Below are 23,689 nucleotides of genomic sequence, written 5' to 3'. Positions count from 1 at the left end.
CACGGGGGTTGCCAGGTGGATCCAGGTCAAGGCAGGAGTCTGTCTATCTCCCTTCCTCTCACTTAAAAAAAAAAGAGACTGTAATTTCCTTCTGTATGAGGAGAGTGAGTAAAAATTCAGTGTGTGGCTCTTTGAAAATGAACTTTATTAAGTCCCTATCTTTATTAATTTTTAATTGATTTTAATTTATTGTGTTTACAGATTCTAGTGTCACCCCGATTGCATCCCCCCTCCTTTGTATTCCCCTCAACATCACCCTTGACCCCCTCCTCATAGCGCCCTCCCCCCTTCCCTTCAGGTTTATCCCATCCTCTCATCCCCTTTCCCTCTGTCCTCTTTTCCTCTGGTCCCTTTGATCCCTCCTCTGTCTAAATTCCATTCCTCAGTTCACATTGTTCATTGGATTCCTCAAATGAGTGAGGTCATATGATATTTTTCTTTCTCTGCCTGGCTTATTTCACTTAACATAATAGTTTCTAGGTCCATCCATGTTGTCACAAAAGGTAAGATTTCCTCCTTTTTCATGGCCCCATAGTATTCCATTATATTTATGTACCACTGCTTTTTAATCCACTTGTTCACTGACGGACACTTGGGCTGTTTTCAGATCTTCACTATTGTGAACAATGCTGTCATAAACATGGGAGTGCATTTCTCCTTTTGAAGCAGTGACTGAACCAACCTAAACCTGGTATCGAATGGTCTTTTTTCCCTTCTCTTTATGGCAAATGAGGGACTGGGTGCCTTTTGACCTACTCCATGTATGCTAATGTACTCTAGTGTTGTAAACCATGTGATTGACAAAAATAAAAATCAAATTGGAATATTTCTTTTAAAACATCTATTTAGGAGAATAGAAGAGTCAATCTGAACCAAGAGTTCTAAACTGGTGCCAATTCCCTTGGCGTCCCCACCCTGATATCTGTTACAATCTAAAGATGTTTCTGATCGTCACAATAGGGAAGGTGCTACTGGCATTTAGTGGGAAGAAGAATCCACATTCATCCAATTGTTCTCACATAATTAATGTACCAATTTTCCTTTGGCTGCTTTCAATATTTTTTTCTTTATCTTTAATTTTCAGTGTGATTATAATGTGTCTGACTATAAACTTCTTTGAATTCATCTAGTTTGGCTTTCGCTGACCTTCTTGAATATGTAGGTTTATCGTATTTGCCAAATTTTGAAGTTTTCTTGCAGTGCTTTTTTTTTCTCTCCAAACACATATTTTTCCTGCACACATTCTTGCTCCTCTCCCTGTCCTTCTGGGGCTTTGCTAACACACATGTCAAGCTGCTTAGTATCGTCCCAAACGTTACGGAGGCACTAATTATTTTTTTTTTTTATCTTTTATTTTTCTCTGTTGTTCAGATTGGATAATTTCTATTAATCTGTCTTTAAGATTAACAGAAATTAATCAGACTCTTTCTTCTGTTAGCTCTGTTCTGCTACTGAACTCATTGGGTGAGTTACTTTCATTTTGATTACTGTATTTTTCAGTTCTAAAATTTCCATTTGTCTGTATCTTCTGTTTCTTTGTTGAGACTTCCTACCTTCCCATTTCATTTTAAGAGTGCTTGCCCTTATTTCTGGAAACATTTTTATCATGGATGCTATAAAAGTCTTTTTTGGATAAATTCCAATGCTTGTGTCATTCAGAATTGATGTCTGTTGACTGTCTCTTCCCAGGTGAGTGGAGGTCTTTGTAAGGTGAGTAATCTTGGATTTTACTCTGGATACTTTGAGTGTTACGTTATGAGAATCTGGGTCTTGTTTAAACCATATGTAGAATACTGATTTTTTTTTTTAATCAGGAAACCACCCTGGTTGAATTCAGAATGCAAATTCTGACCAGCCTTTGATGGGTTGCAGTTTCAAATCATTTTCTTCCCAACAGTATTATAGAACTATTTGGATCTGTCTTGCGTATGTATCATTCAGTGGCCAGTCTGGAACACACACAATGGTCTATCCCTTAGTTTAGTGCCCTTAGTTTAGTGCTCAAAGTCATTGGTAGGTATACTGCTAAAGATGAGACCCAAGCCAGTATAGCTCAGGGGTGAGCCCAGGAGTTAAAAAGAACTTTATGGAATTGCTTTTTTCAATCTTCACCATCTCTGTGATCTCCCTAGTACTTTTGGGTCTCCTGGGACATCCCTTTTCTGACTTCTGTCTCTTGGGAAGTAGAATGCATATGACAGTATTGCTTAAATCCAGCCCTGAAAATCAATACTGGATCTTGCTAAAATGCTTTGAACTTTCTGTTATGTGGATCACATTCATCTCTGGTTTCTAATACAGATGCAAGTATTCATTATTTACTCATTCAATAAATATTTACTGAGCATCTACTGTGCACTGTTTCAGTGCACAATAGTAGGTCACTCCCCTCGGGAACTTACATCTAATTTGATGGGAAACAGAAGTGAACAAACATTAAGTAAATATACAATATTTCAGAACGGGATAAGTGCTATAGAGGAAAATAAAGATAGAACAAGGAGGCAGGGTATAGACTTTTACTCAGAGTGAGGTAGGAGACAAGAGAGTGAGCAAAGGTGTATGGGATCTGCTTGAAGTTGAAAGGATTGTTTTTCTATTTCTATATTTGACTAGTCATTTCAAAGACAGCTTGGGAGGTAAGGCAGTTGGAGAACATGTGCAAGCTGCTACCCTGCTCAGCAGTCCCCCGATTTCATGTATGTTCTATTTAATCATCCTCATACTATATACACAAAGCATACTCTTCAAGTGTACCTGGAGAAAAGGCTCATTCTCTGTGAATAAGCAGCATTTGGGGCTGAATTAGTTCATGGATATAGTTTCCCTACTTCTTTACAGTAAATACTGACTGGTGAACTCTGGGCCATTTCTTTCAGTGTTTAGTTTATAATACATAATTGTTTTCTTGTGTGTCCTATACTATACACTCATTATAAAAAGCCAGAAATTACAGATAATAGAAGATAATGAAATAACGAAGAGATCGCCATTTAAGATATTTTGGTCCATACACATAAATAAGTTTCAAGTGCTTCTTGACAACTGTTCTCAGTGTAATTATGGGTTCAACTACTGACAGGAGTGTTGGTAATACCAAATCATGCTGCAGGATGTTGGACAAAACGTCCAACTTAGCCAACATCAGGTTTTTAAAAATGAGACCACTTTCCAAGGTGACACACACACACACGTATCATCTGCTTAGTGTCCTCTTTAAAAGTCTTGGAGAAAGCGTTTGTGCTACGGTGCACACTCTCATCTCGTAACTCACCAGCTAAATCTATACCCAGGTGTGTCACACACGTCCTGCTGTCACTCAGCAGCACCGAACACTGTGGCATATTGAGCCCTTACTGTGTGCCAGCCATCCTGATTAGCAATTTATAAATATAAATTACAAGTATAAATAAAATATTTCAGAAACCTACACGTTTGTAGGAAATGAGTGTGGTTCTGGCCTGACCTGTGGTGGCACAGTGGATAAAGTGTTGACCTGGAATGCTGAGGTCGCCAGTTCGAAACCCTGCACTTGTCTGGTCAAGGCACATATGGGAGTTGATACTTCCTGTTCCTCCCCCTTCTCTCTCTCTCTCTCTCTGTCTCTCTTCTCTAAAATGAATAAATAAATAAATAAATAAATTTTAAAAAAAGGTATAAAAAAGAAATGAGTGTGGTTCTGATATATTTCTAGGGAAATGAGCTACCCAGAGGGTCCATAAAACTCAAGAGAAGCAGCAAATAGTGTTAGCTTGAACTTTTCTCACTTATTTTTCCAGGCCCCATCAATAATGAAGCTGTCTCCAGAGTCCACCAGCATACCATTTAATTCTTCTGCTACATTGCACTAAAATGCTTTGAAAAAGTTCCTCTGTTATATTATTTACTACTGTTGCATCAGCATACTAAATCACATGTGGTAGCTCTCTGCTAAAAAACAATCACTTTATTTTCCAGGGGTCAGGTACTCATTGGTAAATCACAGCCATGGCCATCTTCATTCCACAAAGGCAAAAGGCAAACATTTCATCAAGAGCTTGAAATTTGAATGCCACCCTTTTACCTAATAATTCTACTTCACAGGATGTAGTATAAAGAAAGAAAGCAAACACAGACATGTGAAAGATTTAGATGTCCAAACAACAGGAAACTAACAAGGCCGTGCAGACAGTAAACACTATGCAAGCACCAAGCATCCTGTTTTAAAAGACTGTTTCCAGACATGAGAATATTTAGAATATTTTACACAAAAAGGGCTGGTTCCCAAGGTATATGCAATGAAATTTCAATTTTCTAACATACATATATATGTATGTTTATATACTGCACATACACGTTTAACATATAAATACTGAAAATAGACTAACATATTTCTAGTAGTTCGTGTTAATATGGGTATTCTCATTTCCATTTTTATATTTTTAGTGCTTTCTAAATTTCTACAGTGAATAGATATTTTTATGTTAAAAAATAAAGAGGTTCTTTTTCTTTCATATATATCAGTAGTTTTCAGAATGAAGGGCCCTTTCCTTCAAAACAAGGTTGGAGCCACCAAGACCTATAGTAAACTGGTATCTTTTACCTTTATATTAAAGCATCTGTCTGAGTAATAACTTATTCTAAAAGATCTAACTAGAAACAAAGCATTTGCCTCCCATGAAATGTCTCTGTTTTCCTTTATATTTGGGGTATTTAAAAAGAACTTGATAGGCTCTGATCAAAATAAAAAATGATTACACATTTCCAAATCTTCCTAGTAATCTGTCATCCTTCCTTTCAAATTAAGCCACACAATCAACAATACCAAAGTGGGTTAATTTAATTCTTGGGAGTCCGAATCTGATAACCTATGGCATTTACACCAAAGTCGGGTAATTCTCAGTGGTTTGGGGCCAGTCTCTGCTGCTTTGAATCCCTATAAACTCAGATGCCTGACAGATTTTGCTGCCTTATTCAGAACTATTGTCCTTCAGGATTTTCATAATAAATAAATAGGGCCAAGAACAATCAATGCTGAGAAATTCTGACCTATACATTGAGTATCACCTCTAATTATCACCAAAGAACACCAAGAATCATAGTAACTATGAACCATCTAAAACATATGGGCAAAGACAAGAATATATATGCCAGTTGACCTGGCTCTATAATTTGTACTTCTCAGCCTTTTGCTTCCCCATCCCTGAAATGTAGATTTTAATACCTGTTCACTGGGCAGCTCTGAGAATGTGTGAGGTAACGTGTAGAAAATGCAGAGCACAGTGCTTGGTGCAAAGTTAAAATTCAGTAAGTGGTAGCACACAGAGTCTTTATTACTGATGAAGAAACAAAATAAATTATATTCATGCACATACTTGTGCAAACCAAGGAAGGATTAAAAACATTAATAATTGGAAAACAACCCATGGGGAAATGACAGACTTCAAGACAATTTAAAACACAGAGATAATTTAGCATATTCAAATGATGCTCCCTCTAAACTACATACTTCTATTAATATTCTTAAAATTGGTAAATCAGATCATGTGATAAGGTGCTTAAATAAAGTGATTACTGCAACCTGGCTGTGGTCCTTCCTGCAACCCTGACTGCTGACATCAATTACTTGTGTGTGTATGTGTGTGTGTGCGTGTGTGTGCGTGCATGCTTGCGCTTGTGTGTGTGTGTGCGTGCGCGCCCGCCACGTGTGTGTAGCACGTGAACTGCACATTTTCTGGCTGTGGCTTCAAACCAGATGCAGAACACTCTCTTTCAGCATGAGTCATGGAAAGAAGGCAGCAACATCTCATCACTCCAGGAGGCAGGGCTGGAAAACTGAGCAGAGGCATCCCACTAACCCTTGTTCTTTGGGAGAGAAGTGAGAACTGATAATGAAGCAAACCCATGTGTACAAGGAGTCTCCAATTTCTGACCTTCTAAAAAGTCAAAGCAGAACTTAAGAGAGTAAGAGCAGAATCCTACTCCGTCCACACATAACAAAGAGCCTGGAACCGAATAATGTTATTGCTGAATGAATGAACAAATCAGTGAAGCCGCAAAGCTAAGGCTCTCCTTGTGAAACAGCTTTGGGGGAACTGAGAGGCTCTAGAGGTGGATCAACACAGGTATTCACTGGGCCATTCTCTGATTTCCCACTAATTGTTGAAATGTGAGGACTAAAATTTTAATTGAGCTGCAAGCCAGGATGTTGTGAGGGCATTTCTCGGAGTCCACTTACAACGATGGGTTGGAACTTCCTAACAAGTGATGTAGAAATGACTGGTGATGATCACTGGATGTGATCATCAGAGTGTGCCACGTATTCTCCTTAGGAGGAGGACACACTTTGGATAACGTCCAGTGTAATCTGACATCACATGCTTATTGCGGTATGTGGAATAAGTGTCCACAATACAGATAATAATAAAGATTACAGCTAAAAGTCAGGACTGACTAAGTCCAGACACTGGGCTAAGTGGCTTTCCATGTATGACTCATGAATCCTCCATACAAGTATTTGAAATAGATTGTTATATCTACTTTATACATGGAAACTGAGCCTTAAGAGGTTTACAAATACTTCTGAGTCCACACAGCTACTAACAGTGGCAAAGCTAAGATTCACACCTACAATATCTGACTCAGAACCTCAAAGATGAATCACTGTGTTATTCTGACCAACAGCCTTCATTTACAACTTTAAAGGTCTAAATCTGAAATAATTAATATTTAAATAATTGGGTATTGTTTTTATTTTTAAAAAGCTTGACATTTTCTACCTGTTGAAAACTTTATCAAGTGGAGGCAACTATTTCTGTAACTGGTTTTGATGTGATTTAAACTTTAAGTCTTATTTGTGTGTGTGTGTGTGTGTGTGTGTGTGTGTGAGAGAGAGAGAGAGAGAGAGAGAGAGAGAGAGAGGAACAGATTGGACAGGAAGGGAGAGAGATGAGAAGCACCAGTTCTTCATTGTGGCACCTTAGTTGCTCATTGATTGCTTTCTCATATGTGCCTTGACCTGGGGGGGGGGGGGGGATCCAGCTGAGCCAGTGACCCCTTGCTTTAGCCAGCGACCTTGGGCTCAAGCCAGTGACCTTTGGGCTCAAGCCAGCAAGCATGGGGTCATGTCTGTGATCCCACACTCAAGCAGGTAACCCCGCACTCAAGCCAGTGACCTCAGGATTTAAAACCTGGGTTCTCTGCCTACCAGGCTGATGCTCTATCTACCGCACCACCACCTGATCAGGCTAAACTTTAAGTCTTGAAGCTGTTCCCTATACCTATGCATAGAATTAGGTGATCCTATATACGTTTTCTTGATTATTAAATCCATTTGGTTACAAAAACCTTCCCAGAATTATCTACTCCAAACTCTTTGTTTGACACAACAGATTGGTAAAGGACTCTCTACGACTGACTGAATTGAATAAGGTACAGCTGTGTGCAGAGGCAGACCCTGCCAAGCGCATCTACCTGGACCTCCATACAGATGGGGGTCGTTTTGAGAAATGAGGAAGTCTTACAATCCTCTCCCAAGAACAGTGTTATGCTCACTAAGAACTCCAGAGAAGTTCTATAGGTCACTTCAGACCGGCTCTGATGACTTATTTCCATTCTGATAGAACCATATGCTGGAAGAACTGGAAAAAGGAAGATTAGTGATAGAAAAAAGAAGCAGTAAAGACTAGTTTTGCTTTTCTTTTTTTTTCTTTTTTGTATTTTTCTGAAGCTGGAAACGGGGAGGCAGTCAGACAGACTCCCGCATGCGCCCGACCGGGATCCACCCGGCACGCCCACCAGGGGGTGATGCTCTGCCCATCCGGGGCGTCGCTCTGTTGCGACCAGAGCCACTCTAGCGCCTGGGGCAGAGGCCAAGGAGCCATCCCCAGTGCCCGGGCCATCTTTTGCTCCAATGGAGCCTTGGCTGCGGGAGGGGAAGAGAGAGACAGAGAGGAAGGAGAGGGGGAGGGGTGGAGAAGCAGATGGGCGCCTCTCCTGTGTGCCCTGGCTGGGAATCAAACCCGGGACTTCCGCACTCCAGGCCGACGCTCTACCACTGAGCCAACCGGCCAGGGCCCTTGCTTTTCATTCTAAAGGGACTTAAACATTTTGGTAGATACAAGTTCTGGCTTCTTGTTCTTTCAGATGACAGATGTGTCTCAATGGGCTGATCAGGCTCTTCAATAACCTCCGGTCTTTCCCTTTTACCCTCTGCTCTCATTCTTTCTTTTCCAGCAATAATATCCATGAAAAGGTGGGGTGTGGCATCTGCTGGGTTTGCTTGAGGAAGGCAGAATTTGATACCTATCATTGCAAAAACTTAACTTTCCAGTGGTCAGCAATGGTCAGAAGACTATTCACCCACTAAATGCCAAAGTAACCAGGACTCCTCCACAAATAGGCGATTTTCAAGAACTGTAATTCTTTGAGTCCCAGAAGATCTAGATAAGAAGAAAATTCTAGGTGGCCAACAAGCAAGTGTGTGTGTGTGTGTGTGTGTGTGTGTGTGTGTGTGTCTTTACTGTAGTTCTCTAGACCTTTCCTTCAAGAGCCAGGAACTCATTTCCCCAACCTTCGGGAATATAAGCTGCTGCCGGTTAAAACTCACAGCTTTCTGAGACTTATCCTCCAGAAAAGGGACCTGCCTCACCCCAAGATCACTGAGCCCTTCCCCTAGGGCAGCTCGAGAGCAATGACTGAAAAACAAAGACGAGGCCCTCTGCCTAGACAGGAGACAAAAATGAGACACCCCAAAGGACTGCCCAGGTGCAGAGCTCCTACAGGGTCAGTCTCCTCTCTGCCCAGATCTGCCTCCCTCGCTCCCTCAGAGACAGCAGCGCTCTCCTCAATCTCCTCTACCACCTCCGAAGGTCAGCAAGCAAGTCAGCAGAAGAGCCGGCATTCAAATCCAAATCCACCTAACTCTCAGCTCCAGGCTCTATCATTTTATCAAGCCCTTGACTTTGATGTACAAAATACAAATCTAACATCTGAGCAAGACATACAGAGTCCCTTTCTATAGAACCGTCCTTTCCAGCCTCACATCCCATCACTCATGCATAGATAACTCCTGGTCCAGTCACATCAAACTCTTCCCTATCCCTGAACATGTGATGCTTTGCTTCCTCTGGGCCAGGTCGCTGTCCCTGTCTGCTGGACGACCACCTCCCACAGATCTCACTTCACGTGTTCCCTCTACTGTGAAGCGTTTTCTTCAAGCTCCCACAGTCCTGTCTCCCTTTAGCATGGTAACTGTTAATTATTGTAATGAGTTCCCTGCAGGCAGAGACATGTCTTTTAAGCTCTGCTTCCCCAGCCAGGCTTTTTAAAGATGTTTTGTTCAATGGATAAATAAATGAACTCAATTAAGGTGCTGGTTCCAAAGGCCCTGGCTGAATGGTTGCCAGCATCCCCATGACTGGGAAGCATATAACGCCAACTAAATCTCTACAAACTGTGACCACCTGGAACACAAGGACCCGTTTTTCTTCATCTATACAGCTTTTCCAAGACCTAACAACATCTCCTGCTCATAGAAGATGCTCAAGAACAAAAGCAAAAACAAACCATTGACCAAATGAGGTCATGGCTCAGTCTAAACTGTATTTTTAAAATCTCCACTTCTAAAGATACATAGGGTATTCTTGTATTTATTTCCTTCCTAATATGTTCTTAGTTCTAAATTTTTAACATTTCTTCTTTGTTTGAAACATCCTCCCTCCCCCATTTACTGAAGCAAAAGATGACTTGGAGTTTGCTAAATTCCATTTCTAGGTCAGAAATCAAATCTAATGTGGATACATCAAACATGACTAAGAAATCTTCCAGCTGGCCTGCTTAACACTACATCTTTGTTTCCAGAGGCCCCTCTGAACATAAATGCGTCATTAACATACATGTTGGCTTTTTCTCCACTTTCTGAAACTAATTACTGAATAGAGGTACAGATATTGGTGTAGACAACAAACACCACTAGTATGAAGCTGAGGCGAAGATGGAAGAACTCCTGTCTTACAAACATAAAAGCTGAAAGCCAATCTAATTGGGCAAGTAGCTGCATTCTCTACACAGAAAATGGTCCAATTTTGTTATTGTTCTCAACAACAACAAAAGTCCAAACAACAGATATATTGCTGAGAGCTGGCTGAGACTAGTAACAGTGATAAGAAGCCTTAAAAGCCCCATTTCTTCTTCTTTTTTAAAAGGATTTGGAAAGGAAGAAGCTCTCTGGCCTGTGAGGGAGAGAATTTTCTGTGCCCTGTGGAAATATTTGCATGTCACTACATCACAGCCTCCTCTGCGGGTCTGGTGGGAGTAAGAGACTGTGATAACATTTTCCCGAGAGAGCCGCACATCCGTTTATCTTGTTCCTCACAAGTTTCTGATCAGGCATGAGCCCAAGGAACAGACTGGAAGGTTTTTCCTCTGTGTTCTGGTTTTTCAAATTGCAGACAGTCCGTTCCTGAGGACAGAGGTACAAACTGGCATATAAATCTCAAAATTCTGTTCACAGCGCTTAGGTCACAGGTTCAGTGATTTAATTTTGCAAGTACGCTTGCTCAGGCTTCACTTTTAATTAAAATACCAATTCATTTATTTCTTCACCTACTATTTTACTGAGTCCAGTTAAGTAATCAAGACACCAGCCCCTTCTCAGTCATGGTTATAGGCAGAGCAGCTATGAGCAAGCACAGCAGGGCAGGATTGATGGAGGGTACCTTTTTAAACATCCTGGTGGAGTCCTCGCTTATCTGCATGAACCGCATAATCACATTGTTCAGATAGATGTCACTCAAGGTTGCATGATCTTTGCTTTCTCTCCTCACTTGGTTCAGTAGCAAATACCAGCAGTTCACAGGAGACAGCAAGTTCTGGTCCTTTCTAAGAAGTGAACAAAGACAGAATTACCATCCGTTTCAAAACTGCACCAACCAGCTGAGGGAAGACACCAAGGCAAACTAGGAGCCACAGGGGACAGGTTTTGTCGCTATTCTTTCCACTCTGGGTATTGCTCATACCAGGACACAGAACAGCCAGAACAGGCTTCCTGGCTGTGAGGGCCCAGAGCCAGCTATTTCTAGGCCTGGAAGGAAAAACTTAGACCAAGAACACTGGTCAAAAACTCCTCTCCTGAAAAGGGCAAAGGGACCATGCAGAATACTCAGTCAGGCCTTCAGCTTTAAACACTCCATTGAAGAAAGCCGTTCATGTTTATAAAAAATGTCTAGAGACTACTGTCTCACAGGCAGATGTGGTTTGCCACTGCGCACAAAGTCAGCTTTGAATGTTCAATCTGTAGGGAATGAGATTTGGCTAGGTACGCTTTCCACAGAACATAAACTTGAGGGTTATTTATTAATAACCCCTGACCCATAACCTCCAGCCTCCCCAAAAGAATCAGAACTTTATAGCATTGTCTCAAGGCTCGTGAATAGAACCAAGAAGTTTGCTGGCTTTTATAACTTGTCACACGTCCTGTTTAAACCCAGTAAACTCTTTCAGATTTCTAACTGTTCCTTGTTTATTCTAGATAATAAAGCTAAAAGAAAATATAAACAACAAGAGATTTGTAAAAAAGAAAATCTTAAAAACTATAAACAAAAGCAGTGACCAATAGGGATGTTACTGCTTAAAAAAAATTAAAAGTGCAAAGTTTTGTGTGTGTTTTTGTTTTGTTTTGACATTAAAATCTAACTGTAAAATGGAATAGAATGGAATAGAATGTTTATCCTAACTCAGGGACAGAAGTGCTATTTTTTTTAATTTTTTAATTTATTTATTCATTTTTAGAGAGGACAGAGAGAGGGAGAGAGAGACACAGAGAGAGAGAGAGAGAAGGGGGGAGGAGCTGGAAGCATCAACTCCCATATGTGCCTTGACCAGGCAAGCCTAGGGTTTCAAACCAGCGACCTCAGCATTTCCAGGTCAATGTTTTATCCACTGCGCCACCACAGGTCAGGCCCAGAAGTGCTATTTTTTTTTATCAGACATGTTATCCTTCTATTTTATTCATGATCCTTTATAACTCTGCATATTAAGTAAATTAAAAAAGAAATCACTGAGTTGGCTCTTTTTGCCAATAAGCCCCTCAGATTTAGGACTTAACACTGCATTAACTCAAAATCCTCTCTAGAAAAAAGAGGAAGTAGAGGACGGGGAAGAATGGGTGTAGGGGCAGAAACCCCTGATGCAGGGTCTTACCACTGTACCCCCCAGAGAAGTCGCCCATCCCCCCGGCTGGCATTCTGAGAATAACTTCTCCCACCAGGAGGACCCCGTTTTTTTTTTCTCAAAGGGCTCAAGCAAAGGGCAGTGGCTTTGCAGCAGACGAACAGAGCCTTTCTCCTGACAGTCTCTACCCAACCCAAGAGGTAAATGTTAGCTTATTGTATTAACTACTATGTATAGCCTTTACATTGAAATGGCCCATAAATTCTTTAAGAACATTTCATACATTTTTTTTGTTTTCTTAGTGCCCTGTCCATAATAAGCATTAAATAATTTGGCCAAGATCACATAGCTGGTAAGTGGTCATTCTGGGAACTGAACCTAGACAGAAACAGAAGTGGATAAAAACATAGTATATATCTCATATTATTATTATTTTTTAATTTTTTATTTTTATTTATTCATTTTTAGAGAGGAGGGGAGGAGAGAGAGAGAGAGAGAGAGAGAGAAAGAGAAAGGGGGGGAGAAGCAGAAAGCATCAACTCCCATATATGCCTTGACCAGACAAGTGCAGGGTTTTGAACTGGCGACCTCAGTGTTCCTGAGTCGACACTTTATCCACTGCGCCACCAGAGGTCAGGCTGTATCTCATATTATTATGGAGATTATTTGAGTTAATATACATACAGGGGGTCCTCAGGTTACAACACAGTTCTGTTCCTACAACAGTGATGTAACCTGAATTTTGGTGTATGTTGAAACATACTGTAGCCTAAGTCACTTACATATCTTAACACAGTTATAAAATCATAATCTAGAATATGAAAACACAACTAAGCCAAAGAGAAAGGAAAAGAACATAAATATACTGTATAATAGTAACAGAAAAAATGAATGTAAAAATAATTCCTGACCTTTCGTCCTGTGGTTGGCATGCACACTGGAAGGGGCATTGCAAGATAAGAGAGAGAGACCTATTGGGAGGAGGGGCTGGAGAGGCAGGAGAACCTGCTGGAGATACTGGGACAAGTGAATCAAGATTGCCTAAGGAACATGCAGGGGATGCTGGGGATGATTCTACCTGCACTACAGGTGTTTCATCTGGAGAAGTCGCTGATGTAGAGGGTTACAGGATCTGTTGCAGCCTCTCTACCTGCTTAAAGAATTGTTTCAGCTAGTCTGGAACTAGTTCACCCACGTAGTCCGTAAGTACAGCACTAACAGCATAAGCTGAAACACTCACATCTCAATTTCTTAAAGTTTTTATGGGATTGTCATAAACTCAAAATGTCATATGTCAAGACTGTCATAACGCAAGGACCCCCTGTATTTAAAATGCTAACTAAAATGCCTTTGGCTCATATTAAGTACTATATAAAGTTGGCTCTTTTTATCCAGGGTTTGCTCTAAAGACTTACACACACTAACTCAATCTTTACACTACCATTTAAGGCAGAGATTCTTTATATCCCCTCTGTCAATGACAGAACTGAAGCTTAGCAAGGCAAGTGATTTGCTAAAGATCAAAGCTAGTGTCAGAGAGTCTTTTTAAAAAAAATTTCTCATTATATATTTTTTAATTGAATTTATCGCAATGATATTGGTTCACAAAACCATACAGGTTTCAAGGGGACAGACAACTCAGTGAAACATCATTTGCACACTGCACCCTGCACCCATTTCCCCATTTGTACCCCCTTATTTCCCCTTTGCCACCCCCCTTTTCCCTCTGGCTATTGCCACACTGTTGTCTGCTGTGTCTATGTGTTAGGGGTGTGTGTATATGTATCTATTTATTTCTATAGCCATATCATCTATATCTATATCTCTCTATATATGTTTTAATCTCCTCACCTTCTTTCATCCAAACCCCTCCCCCCTCTCCTCTGACAGCTGTCAGTGTGTTTCCTGCGTCCATACTTTTGTTTCTATTTTGTTCACCAGTTTAGTTTGTTCACTAGATTCCACATATAAATGAGATCAGATAGTATGTATCTTTCTCTGACTGGCTTATTTCACTTAGCATAAAAATCTATGGGTCCATCCATACTGTTGCAAAAGGAAAGATTTCCTTCTCTTTTACAGCTGAGTAGCATTCCATCATGTAAATATACCAGTTTTTATCCACTCATCTACTGATGGACACTTGGGCTGTTTTCAGGTCTTGGCTACTGTAAATAACACTGCAATGAGCATAGGGGTGCATAAATTCTTTTTAATTAGTGTTTCAGGTTTCTTCAGATATATTCCCAGAAGTGGGGTGTCAGAGAGTCTTTGTGTCTAGGGAGGCTGATCCAACCCTTGGTGTTTGCACTCTGTAGTGGCAATGTTAGACAAAAGACTGTCCTACACTATAAGCATCCCCAAAGTGAGTAAGGGCTAGACTCCAAAGTACAGCTTAAATGATTTGTAAAGTTACAGAGCTGACAACTTACTATATGGTGAAGAGGAGAAGCCCTGGCCGGTTGGCTCAGTGGTAGAGCGTCGGCCTGGCGTGCGGGAGTCCCGGGTTCGATTCCCGGCCAGGGCACATAGGAGAAGCACCCATTTGCTTCTCCACCCCTCCTCCTCTCCTTCCTCTCTGTCTCTCTCTTCCCCTCCCGCAGCCAAGGCTCCATTGGAGCAATGTTGGCCCCAGGCACTGAGGATGACTCTGTGGCCTCTGCCTCAGGCGCTAGAATGGCTCTGGTTGCAACAGAGTGGCACCCCAGATGGGCAGAGCATCGCCCCCTGGTGGGCGTGCCGGGTGGATCCCGGTCGGGCGCATGCGGGAGTCTGTCTGACTGCCTTCCCGTTTCCAACTTCAGAAAAATACAAACAAACAAAACAAAACAAAACAAAACAAAAAAAAAGAGGAGAAGAAATATTGTGTGTAGACCCCATGCAACCAATCACATCAAGAACTTTGTCAAGATTCTTATTTAGTGGCTATAAAGTCTCATTGTACAAATTAGGAAACAAGGCTTAGAAAGGTTAGATAACTTTACCAAAGGCATGAAGTAGAGTCAGTATTCAAATGGGGTCTGTCTGACCATCTATCCCCAAATTTGACTGAGATATAATATACCATATATTATTATCCTGAGATATAATAATATACATCACTGTATAAGTTTAAGATGTACAGCATAATGATCTGACTTACATATACTGTAATATGATTACCTGTTTGACTCTTTAATAAAGCCTGTTTTTGACTTTCGCCTGATCCTGGTTTGTCCTTTCGGTATACTTATTATCCATCTATCTTCAGTCCCATTATCAATGATAAACTTACGCAAGTTAAAGAACGTTCTAAGTTGCTTATCTTTTGAAGAAAATTAGTGAACAAACCAGGAGAGACAGTAAGAGACAACTATCCACTAAGGGACCAGGCTAAGGTGCACGGGCCTGTGCATGTTTTCAGTTCACAACCAACTGCCAAGTACAGAACACAGAGGGTGACATTTTAAAATATTTACTGAATTGATGAATAAGCTGTCTTCTTATTTGCAATCACTTTAAAAAGGGACAGTTACTATAAATGCAAATGTAGTACTGGCTCCAGTTTCCTCTTTCTAGCTCCAGTCTCTGTCAAGTACATTTGACATTTGTTTGCCCTGGAAATCATCACCAAGATTATTTCTATCCTGGACCAAGACTAGAGGTTAAACTCATCCAAACAAAGTAAAGGTATTCCCTATGCAGACTAGTTTTGCATTTGCTTCTGCAGAAGTACCCCAGGGATAGTTCCCGCCCTGTGTTTTATGTGGGATCCGAATACCCGAAGCAGTGTAAAATGGGACTGCAAGCCAATAGTGAAGGCAAAGTCGCGGGTCTCTGACTCCTTCTCCAATATGGAGCTGGCTGAGCAGACCTAACTGCCACCCCGTGCAGGTAGACAGACAGTTCTCGGTTTCATCACTTCACTGAGATAGTTCTACTGGTCCTGATCCTAGGCTGGGATAAAATGCAATACGGTTGGTGGTGGAGAAGCCCTCAGTTCTAACTCTGTAACTTGCTGTGGCCACATCGTTTGTCCCCACGTGGGCCTAAAGAGTGGGTACAGCTGCCAATTTGGTTTTCAGTTCCTTCTTCCTTTTCTGTCCCCTGGAAATTCCCCTTACTTTGCTGAGTTTGGTTATACATTGAAAAAAAAATCCACTATATTTGAATCAGAATTTCTCGGAGTATTGTGGCAGAAATATTTTTCAGTTTACCTAGTCTGCTGCATTTCCAGAAATGCAAGTGCTGCCTTTTTACTATCTCCTAAACAGGTCTACTTCTACCTGCAGTGCAGCTAGTTCACACCGTCACGGTGTGAGCCCTACATGTCTCCCTCTTGATGACAGTGTCCTCCGGTGTGAAAGCCTATCCATGGTATTTGTCGTCATTTTAAAATGCAGGTCTGAGCTGGTCATCCTTCTACTTACAACTCTCCAAAGGCTTCTTAGGCCCTTGGGATGAAATCCAAACTGTTAGTATGATTTATCGGCTTCCATGACCTGACACAATTTACACCTGTAGCCACATAACTCACCACCTCACTACTCATTCTCATAAGATTGCTTTCTGTTCTGCAAAGGTGTCCTACACCCCTTCCCTCTGGTCCCTTATGCATGAAGTTCCCCTTGCCGGGAACACCCTGCTCTGGTCCCTTAAATGGCCAGCTAGTCCCCAGGTCTTCACTTATATACATTATTACTTCTTCCAGCACCTCCCCCTGACCTCCCCTTCCCTACCCTACAGGTAACATTTCCGTCAGGCCGGTTCCTGACAGCCTGGGCTCAGCCCTGTTGTAGCACTGTGTACTCTACTGCAGTTGTTTGCATTCTTGTCTCTTTGTGTTTCTAGGATTTATTACAAAGTAAATTTCAGTATGAGAAAAACTTGTAGGTATTTTTTAAACAAATGAAGTACAAATAATAAAAGGTTTCACTACACTCCATCATAAGCATTTTACCAAAGACCCTTGTTTTAAGTCGGTCTCAACTGCAATGATCATAAACATGATGTATATGGGGTGGAGGGACTAAGCTGAAGCAACCCTTATAGCTTATCTTCCTAGAAAATCACTGCAGAAATCCTGAGGTCTCAGCTATTTAAAATTTGCCCATCCCTCACCAGCTTCAGCATGGGGTTACCAGCTTGAATATGGGATCAAACACATGACCCCATGGTCACTGACTTGAGCTCAAAGGTCACTGGCTTGAAGCCCAAGGTCACTGGCTTGAGCAAGGCATCACTGGCTCAGCTGGAGCCCCCAGGTGAAGGAACATATGAGAAAGCAAACAACTAAGGTGCCGCTACGAAGAATTTATGCTTCTCATCTCTTTCCTTTTCTGTCCCTCTCTCTCTCACTTAAGTAAAATAAAATAAAATAAATAAATTTGCCCATTCAACCTGGAGAGTATTATGCTAAGTGAAAGAAGCCAGTCAGAGAAAGACAAGTATCATATGATTTCATTTATATGTGGAATCAAATTAACAAAATAGAAATGGACTCACAAATACAGAGAACAGACTGACAGCTGTCAGAGGGGGATAGATTAAGCAAAGAAAAAAAGATCATAAATACAGACAACAGTGTGGTGCTTACGGGAGGGAATAGGAAGTGGGGGAGGTAGAAGAGGATAAGGGGGATAGATGGTGATGGAGAGAGGCCTGAGTTGTGGTGGTGAGTGCGAGGTGCAGTGTACAGATGATGTGTTATGGAATGGTGCACCTGAAAGCTATGTAGTTATTAACCAATATCATCCTGATAAGGTTCATTTTAAAAAAATTTGCCCATCCAAATATCTACCTGTGGCAGATATTAACTCCTAGTTTTCTGTAATCAAGAAGTTTATAAAGAACATAAACTTTAGCCTGATCTGTGGGGGCTCAGTGGATAAAGCGTCGACCTGGAACGCTGAGGTCGCTGGTTTGAAACCCTGGGCTTGCCTGGTTAAGGCACACATACAAGAAGCAATGAGTTGATGCTTCCCACTCCCCCCTCCCTCCATCCTTTCTCTCCTCTCTCTAAAATCAATAAATACAATCTAAAAAAAAAAGAACATAAACTTCATATTCTTAATATAGTTAGTTACCAATGATACATAGTTATTGGAAAGACAAAAGTGTGAGAATACTTTTTATTTTTACAGGAACAGAGAGACAGTCAGAGAGAATGATAGATAGGGACAGACAGACTGGAACGGAGAGAGATGAGAAGCATCAATCATCAGTTTTTTGTTGCAGCACCTTAGTTGTTCATTGATTGTTTTCTCATATGTGCCTTGACCGCGGGCCTTCAGCAGACCAAGTAACCCCTTGCTCGAGCCAGTGACATTGGGTCCAAGCTGGTGAGCTTTTTTTTGTTTTGCTCAAGCCAGATGAGCCCACGCTCAAGCTGGTGACTTCAGGGTTTCGAACCTGGATCCTTCCGCATCCCAGTCCGACGCTCTATCCACTGCGCCACCACCTGGTCAGGCAGAATACTTTTAATTTAAGATGTGATAAATTGATGCTTATAAATGCAGATGGTTGCCCTTATCCGTGGGGATATGCCAATCAATAACTTATCAGATAAAAATGGAAAATTCTGAAGACAGCAAGGGTAGTGAAAAGGTAAGATAGCACCGTAGAAAGGTGAATCTGAGCCAAGTCTCTCTTACTTGTACTGCTGATGATCCTTAGTGCTTCTTGTTTTCGCCATGAACCTTTCTGCTAACTTCTCTAGATTCCGAGAATATTCTGTCTCAATTTCGGCTTTCTTCCGGAAGAAATCTTGCAGGTCCTGGAGAAGCTGCACTCGCATCTCTGTTTGCTGCTCCAGGCATTTTTGTTGTTCTACCAGTTGAGCTCGAATTTCTAAGGAGAGAAGAGAATCTGCATGATGATTTCATGAAAAGTACTGAGGTGTGCTAGTATGTGCAAGATACAAGTAACAAATCCTATTATACATTTAGCTCTGTATTGGCTTTTTATGCGATCACCATGTCCAGGTTGGTTCTTAAAATGCGGTATCTACTGACCCTTTAAGTGAATGAGACAAGCCACTGGAAAGAATGTAATAAATTAGAACAGAAACATGGGTTTACATTTGCAATGCCACAAACATGTATGGAGCTATGAAGGGGAAAAAATTAAAGCCTTTAGATAACAATTTGTAACATGTGATATCTTTGGGTAGCTGAGTGTATTGTAATTTTTTCAATAGCATTATACCTCAACTACTCCTTTTGCATCTAAATGGCAAAGAAGTGAGCATCATGTCTTCGGGACTCTGAACCATCACACATTTGCCAGTTGGCATATATGGACACTGACATCTGGTAATTTTTATGTAGTATATAAATTTCTTGCTTGTAAAACACATAGTTTCAGGTTTGTAGAGATGCTGTGCCTAAAAATAATTTCTTTCCACATCCAAATAATCCATTCACAATGGGACAATCCTTGTATTCCATTTTATTTTTTTGTTTATCAAGGGCTGGCTCTCCCCTGTTATACATTGTTCAAACTAACAGCCTTATCAACACATAATTCCAATAGGAATCTTTTGACAATTTTAATACATCAGGAACACAAGGTTAGTCATTTAGGGATTTAGCAAAAACACAAAAGCAGAGTGTGTCCTGTAAAACTATCTGCAAATGACTGTAACAATGAAACGTGTTTTGGAAAATGAGATACAGTAACTAACAACTACTGATTTGTTTTTCTTCTAAGATCCAGGGCTAACCTCTAAAGACAAGAATATTCATATTGGAAAAATTGTTTTACTTCATCTTTCCCAGTGCATAATCTCAAAAAGTGAGTGCTGAATCTAATTTAGTGGAGTTAACAGAGATTGGTGTCCAAATAACCCCTCTCCAATTTCTATTATTTTTCAATAGAGAATGACTGAGCTGATGACATATATGCATAACACTTGCTCATGTTTTTCTTTCCTTTTAATTGAATTTATTGGGGTGACACTGGTTAACAAAATTATACAGGTTTCAGGCACACGATTCCTCACACACCACCTACACACTGTATTGTGTGTTCACCCTGCCAAGTCAAGTCTTCATCCATCACCATTTATCCCCATGTACCCTCCCTCCACCCCTGCCTGCCTGCCCATGGCAATCACCAAACTGTGTCCATGTTGTTATTTTTGTTGTTGTTGTTGTTTTGTTTTTGAGAGAGAAAGAGGGAGGAAGGAAGAGAGAGAGAGAGAGAGAGAAAGACAGGGACAGACAGACAGGAAGGGAGAGTGATGAGAAGCATCAACTCATGGTTGCTGCACTTTAGTTGTTCACTGATCACTTTCCCATATGTGCCCTAACCGGGGGGCTCCAGCTGAGCTAGTGACCCCTTGCTCAAACCAGCGACCTTGGGCTCAAGCCATAGAGACCATGGGGTCATGTCTATGATCCCACACTCAAACCGGCGACCCCATGCTCAAGCCAGATGAGGCCATGCTCAAGTATCCCAAGCTGATGCTCTATCCACTGTGTCACCACCTGGTCAGGCTGTCCATGTTTAATTAAGCTCATTAACAACAGGGTGGTCAAGTTCTGAATAAGGAGTCAGGAAATTCACTCAATTTACTAACAGCTAATAATAATCAAACCCTCTTTTATACCTTATTGAAGTTAAGTACTAGCATGTATAGCATGCACCTATTTTACAAATACGAAACTGCAGTCTACGGAGGTTAAATATATACTTTATCTAAGGACTTCAGGTAGTAAGTGGCAACCCCGGGACCTCTAACCCAGGTCAGATAAATAGACATTTTAGGGCAAAACTGTTTCTGAGGAACCTTGATAGAAGATAGTAGAGTATTTCTCAAGTGTCCTCTCTTAGTTTTCCCCCACTTCTAGTTCGGAGGATCTTATTATTACTCTCATGGAAATGAGGTGAATACAAGAGTGAAGACATTACTATAGGCTTTTTCTTTTTCTTTTTCTTTTTTTTTACAGAGACAGAGAGAAAGTCAGAGAGAGAGAGATAGGGACAGACAGACAGGAACGGAGAGAGATGAGAAGCATCAATCATTAGTTTTTCGTTGCACTTTGCGACACCATAGTTTTTCATTGATTGCTTTCTCATATGTGCCTTGACCGCGGGCCTTCAGCAGACCGAGTAACCCTTTGCTTGAGCCAGAGACCTTGGGTCCAAGCTGGTGAGCCTTGCTCAAACCAGATGAGCATGCACTCAATCTGGCGACCTTGGGGTCTCAAACCTGGGTCCTCTGCATCCCAGTCTGATGCCCTATCCACTGTGCCACCACCTGGTCAGGCTATTATAGGCTTTTAACTACCATTAACAGGATCTGGTTTTTAGTCAATCAAAGCAAGTGTTTTTCAATACAGTATTATTGTATTCATGTCTGCCAAACTCTTTTACATACACACACACACACACACACACAGAATTTTTTTTTACAGGGACAGAGAGAGAGTCAGAGAGAGGGACAGACAGAGATGGAGAGAGATGAGAAGCATCAATCATCAGCCCCTTGCTGCGACACCCTAGCTAGACATTGACTGCCCTCCCATACGTGCCTCGACCGTGGGCCTTCAGCAGACTGAGTAACCCCTTGCACGAGCCAGTGACCTTGGGTCCAAGCTGGTGAGTTTTTGCTCAAACCAGATGAGCCTGTGCTCAAGCTGGCAACCTCGAGGTCTCGAACCTGGGTCCTCCGCATCCCAGTCCGATGCTCTATTCACTGCGCCACCACCTGGTCAGGCCAGAAATATTTTTGTTACAAAAATAAATAAATAAAGGGTAGGAGTATTTCTCATTCAGGAATCCCAGTAAGTCTTTCAAGATTTAGTAATTTTAGCACATCTTGCTATATGAACAGAAAATAAATCAATCAGCTTAGGCTGTCAGCTAGTTTTCTCTGTTTTGTGTGTGTGTATGTTTAAGCTGCCTTAATGCCAAGTAAGAAATGAAAGTGGCTGAGAGTACAAATCTCATCAGGTGCACACAAAAACTAAATGGCTTCCTTCTTCAGTCTAATTCTTAGAGAGTCTCTTGCTTGCTTCCTTCAGGGTTAAAAATCAAGAATGAGGGAGTTTTGTGAAGGAAGACTGTATTTCAACAGTTAAAAGCTCATCCTCATTTTGCAGGGACTAACCACTACTTCACAGTATCTATAATTTTCCAATCAAAATAGGATATTGGCAGCATTTATAATAGTGAAGATATGCAGGGGCAGAATGTATTGTTGAGAGAAAATAAAATGTGCTCCAAAAACTGGAGAAAAAGAATCCCTTTGATTACATCTTTAACTTAGAAAAGTTTGGACAAATGAGAAAAAGATAAATTAAAAATAAACAAACAAAAACCTGGCATGCAGACGTCCTGGGTTCAATCCCCGGTCAGGGCACACATGAGAGTGACCATCTGCTTCTTTTCCCCTCTCTCTCCTCCTCTCTCTCTTCACCTCCCGCAGTCAGTGGCTTTATTGGTTCAAGTGTTGGCCCCAGGCACTGAGGATAGCTCAGTGCATCAGAGTGTGCCAGCCTCAGGTGCTGAGGATAGACTGATTGATTCAAGCATAGGCCCCAGATGGGGGTTGCCAGGTGGATCCCAGACAGGGTGCATGCAGGAGTCTGTCTTTCTGTCTCCCCTCCTCTCACTTAAAAAAAAAAAGATCATAAGGATAAAATATCAAGATAAAAGTACAGCCATAAGAAATGTCTTGTTAGGCCTGACTGGTGGTGGTGCAGTGAAAGAGCATCGACCTGGGACACAGAGGTACCAGGTTCAAAATCCTAAACTCATTGGTTTAAGCTGAGGCTCATCCAGCTGGAATGCAGGCTTGCCAGCTTGAGCACAGGGTCACCTGCTTGAGTGTGGGATCATTGACATGATCTCATAGTCAATGGCTTGATCCCAAAGGTCACCTGACCAGGAGGTGGTCCAGTGGATAGAGCATCAACCTGGTATGCAGAGGACCCAGGTTCGAAACCCCAAGATTGCTGGCTTGAACGTGGGCTCACCAGCTTGAGTGTGGGGGTCAATGGCTTGACCGTAGAATCATAGACATGACCCATGGTCGCTGGCTTGAGCAAGGGGTCACTGGCTCAGATGTAGCCCCCTCATCCCTGTCAGGGCACAGGGCACATATGAGAAAGCAATCAGGCCTGACCTGTGATGGCAGGGTGGATAAAGCGTTGACTAGGTCGCCAGTTCGAAACCCTGTGCTTGCTCGGTCAAGGCACATATGGGAGTTGATGCTTTCTGCTCCTTCCCCCTTCTTTCTCTTTCTATTTCTCTCTCTCTCTTCCCTCTCTAAAATGAATAAAAATTTTAAAAAGAAAATAAAGAAAGCATTCAATGAACAACTAAAGTGCTACAATTATGAGCTGATGCTTCTCATTTCATCTCTCTCCCTTCCTGTCTGTCGTCTCTCACACACAAAAAAGAAAAATCTTGTTAGAAGATAAAATACTTCGGATTCTTCGCTCCACATCAGAGCCTCAAGGCAGTGCAATACAGTAGGTCACTTCCATGCACATATGGTAGGGCTTTATTAACATGACCCCACTAGATCTGCTGCCCTAATAAAGCACTAAAA

General features: G+C 41.5%; 1 protein-coding gene across 2 annotated transcripts in view; it reads right to left on the bottom strand.

The window, feature by feature from the left end:
• Window positions 1–23,689, bottom strand: part of SRGAP1 (SLIT-ROBO Rho GTPase activating protein 1) — a 316,835-nt gene that overhangs the window by 129,129 nt on the left and 164,017 nt on the right. For both annotated transcript variants that reach the window (XM_066369087.1, XM_066369088.1), the window contains exons 2-3: window positions 18,783–18,978; window positions 10,698–10,860 (exon numbers count right to left, since the gene is read on the bottom strand). In XM_066369087.1, coding sequence (XP_066225184.1) covers window positions 10,698–10,860; window positions 18,783–18,978 — 359 coding nt within the window. The remainder of the gene's footprint in view (window positions 1–10,697; window positions 10,861–18,782; window positions 18,979–23,689) is intronic.

The sequence above is a fragment of the Saccopteryx leptura genome, chromosome 2 (genome assembly GCF_036850995.1).
Source record: "Saccopteryx leptura isolate mSacLep1 chromosome 2, mSacLep1_pri_phased_curated, whole genome shotgun sequence".
Classification (NCBI taxonomy): domain Eukaryota; kingdom Metazoa; phylum Chordata; class Mammalia; order Chiroptera; family Emballonuridae; genus Saccopteryx; species Saccopteryx leptura.
The sequence above is the reverse complement of the archived record's forward strand: the minus strand, read 5'-3'. Positions and strand labels throughout refer to the sequence as shown.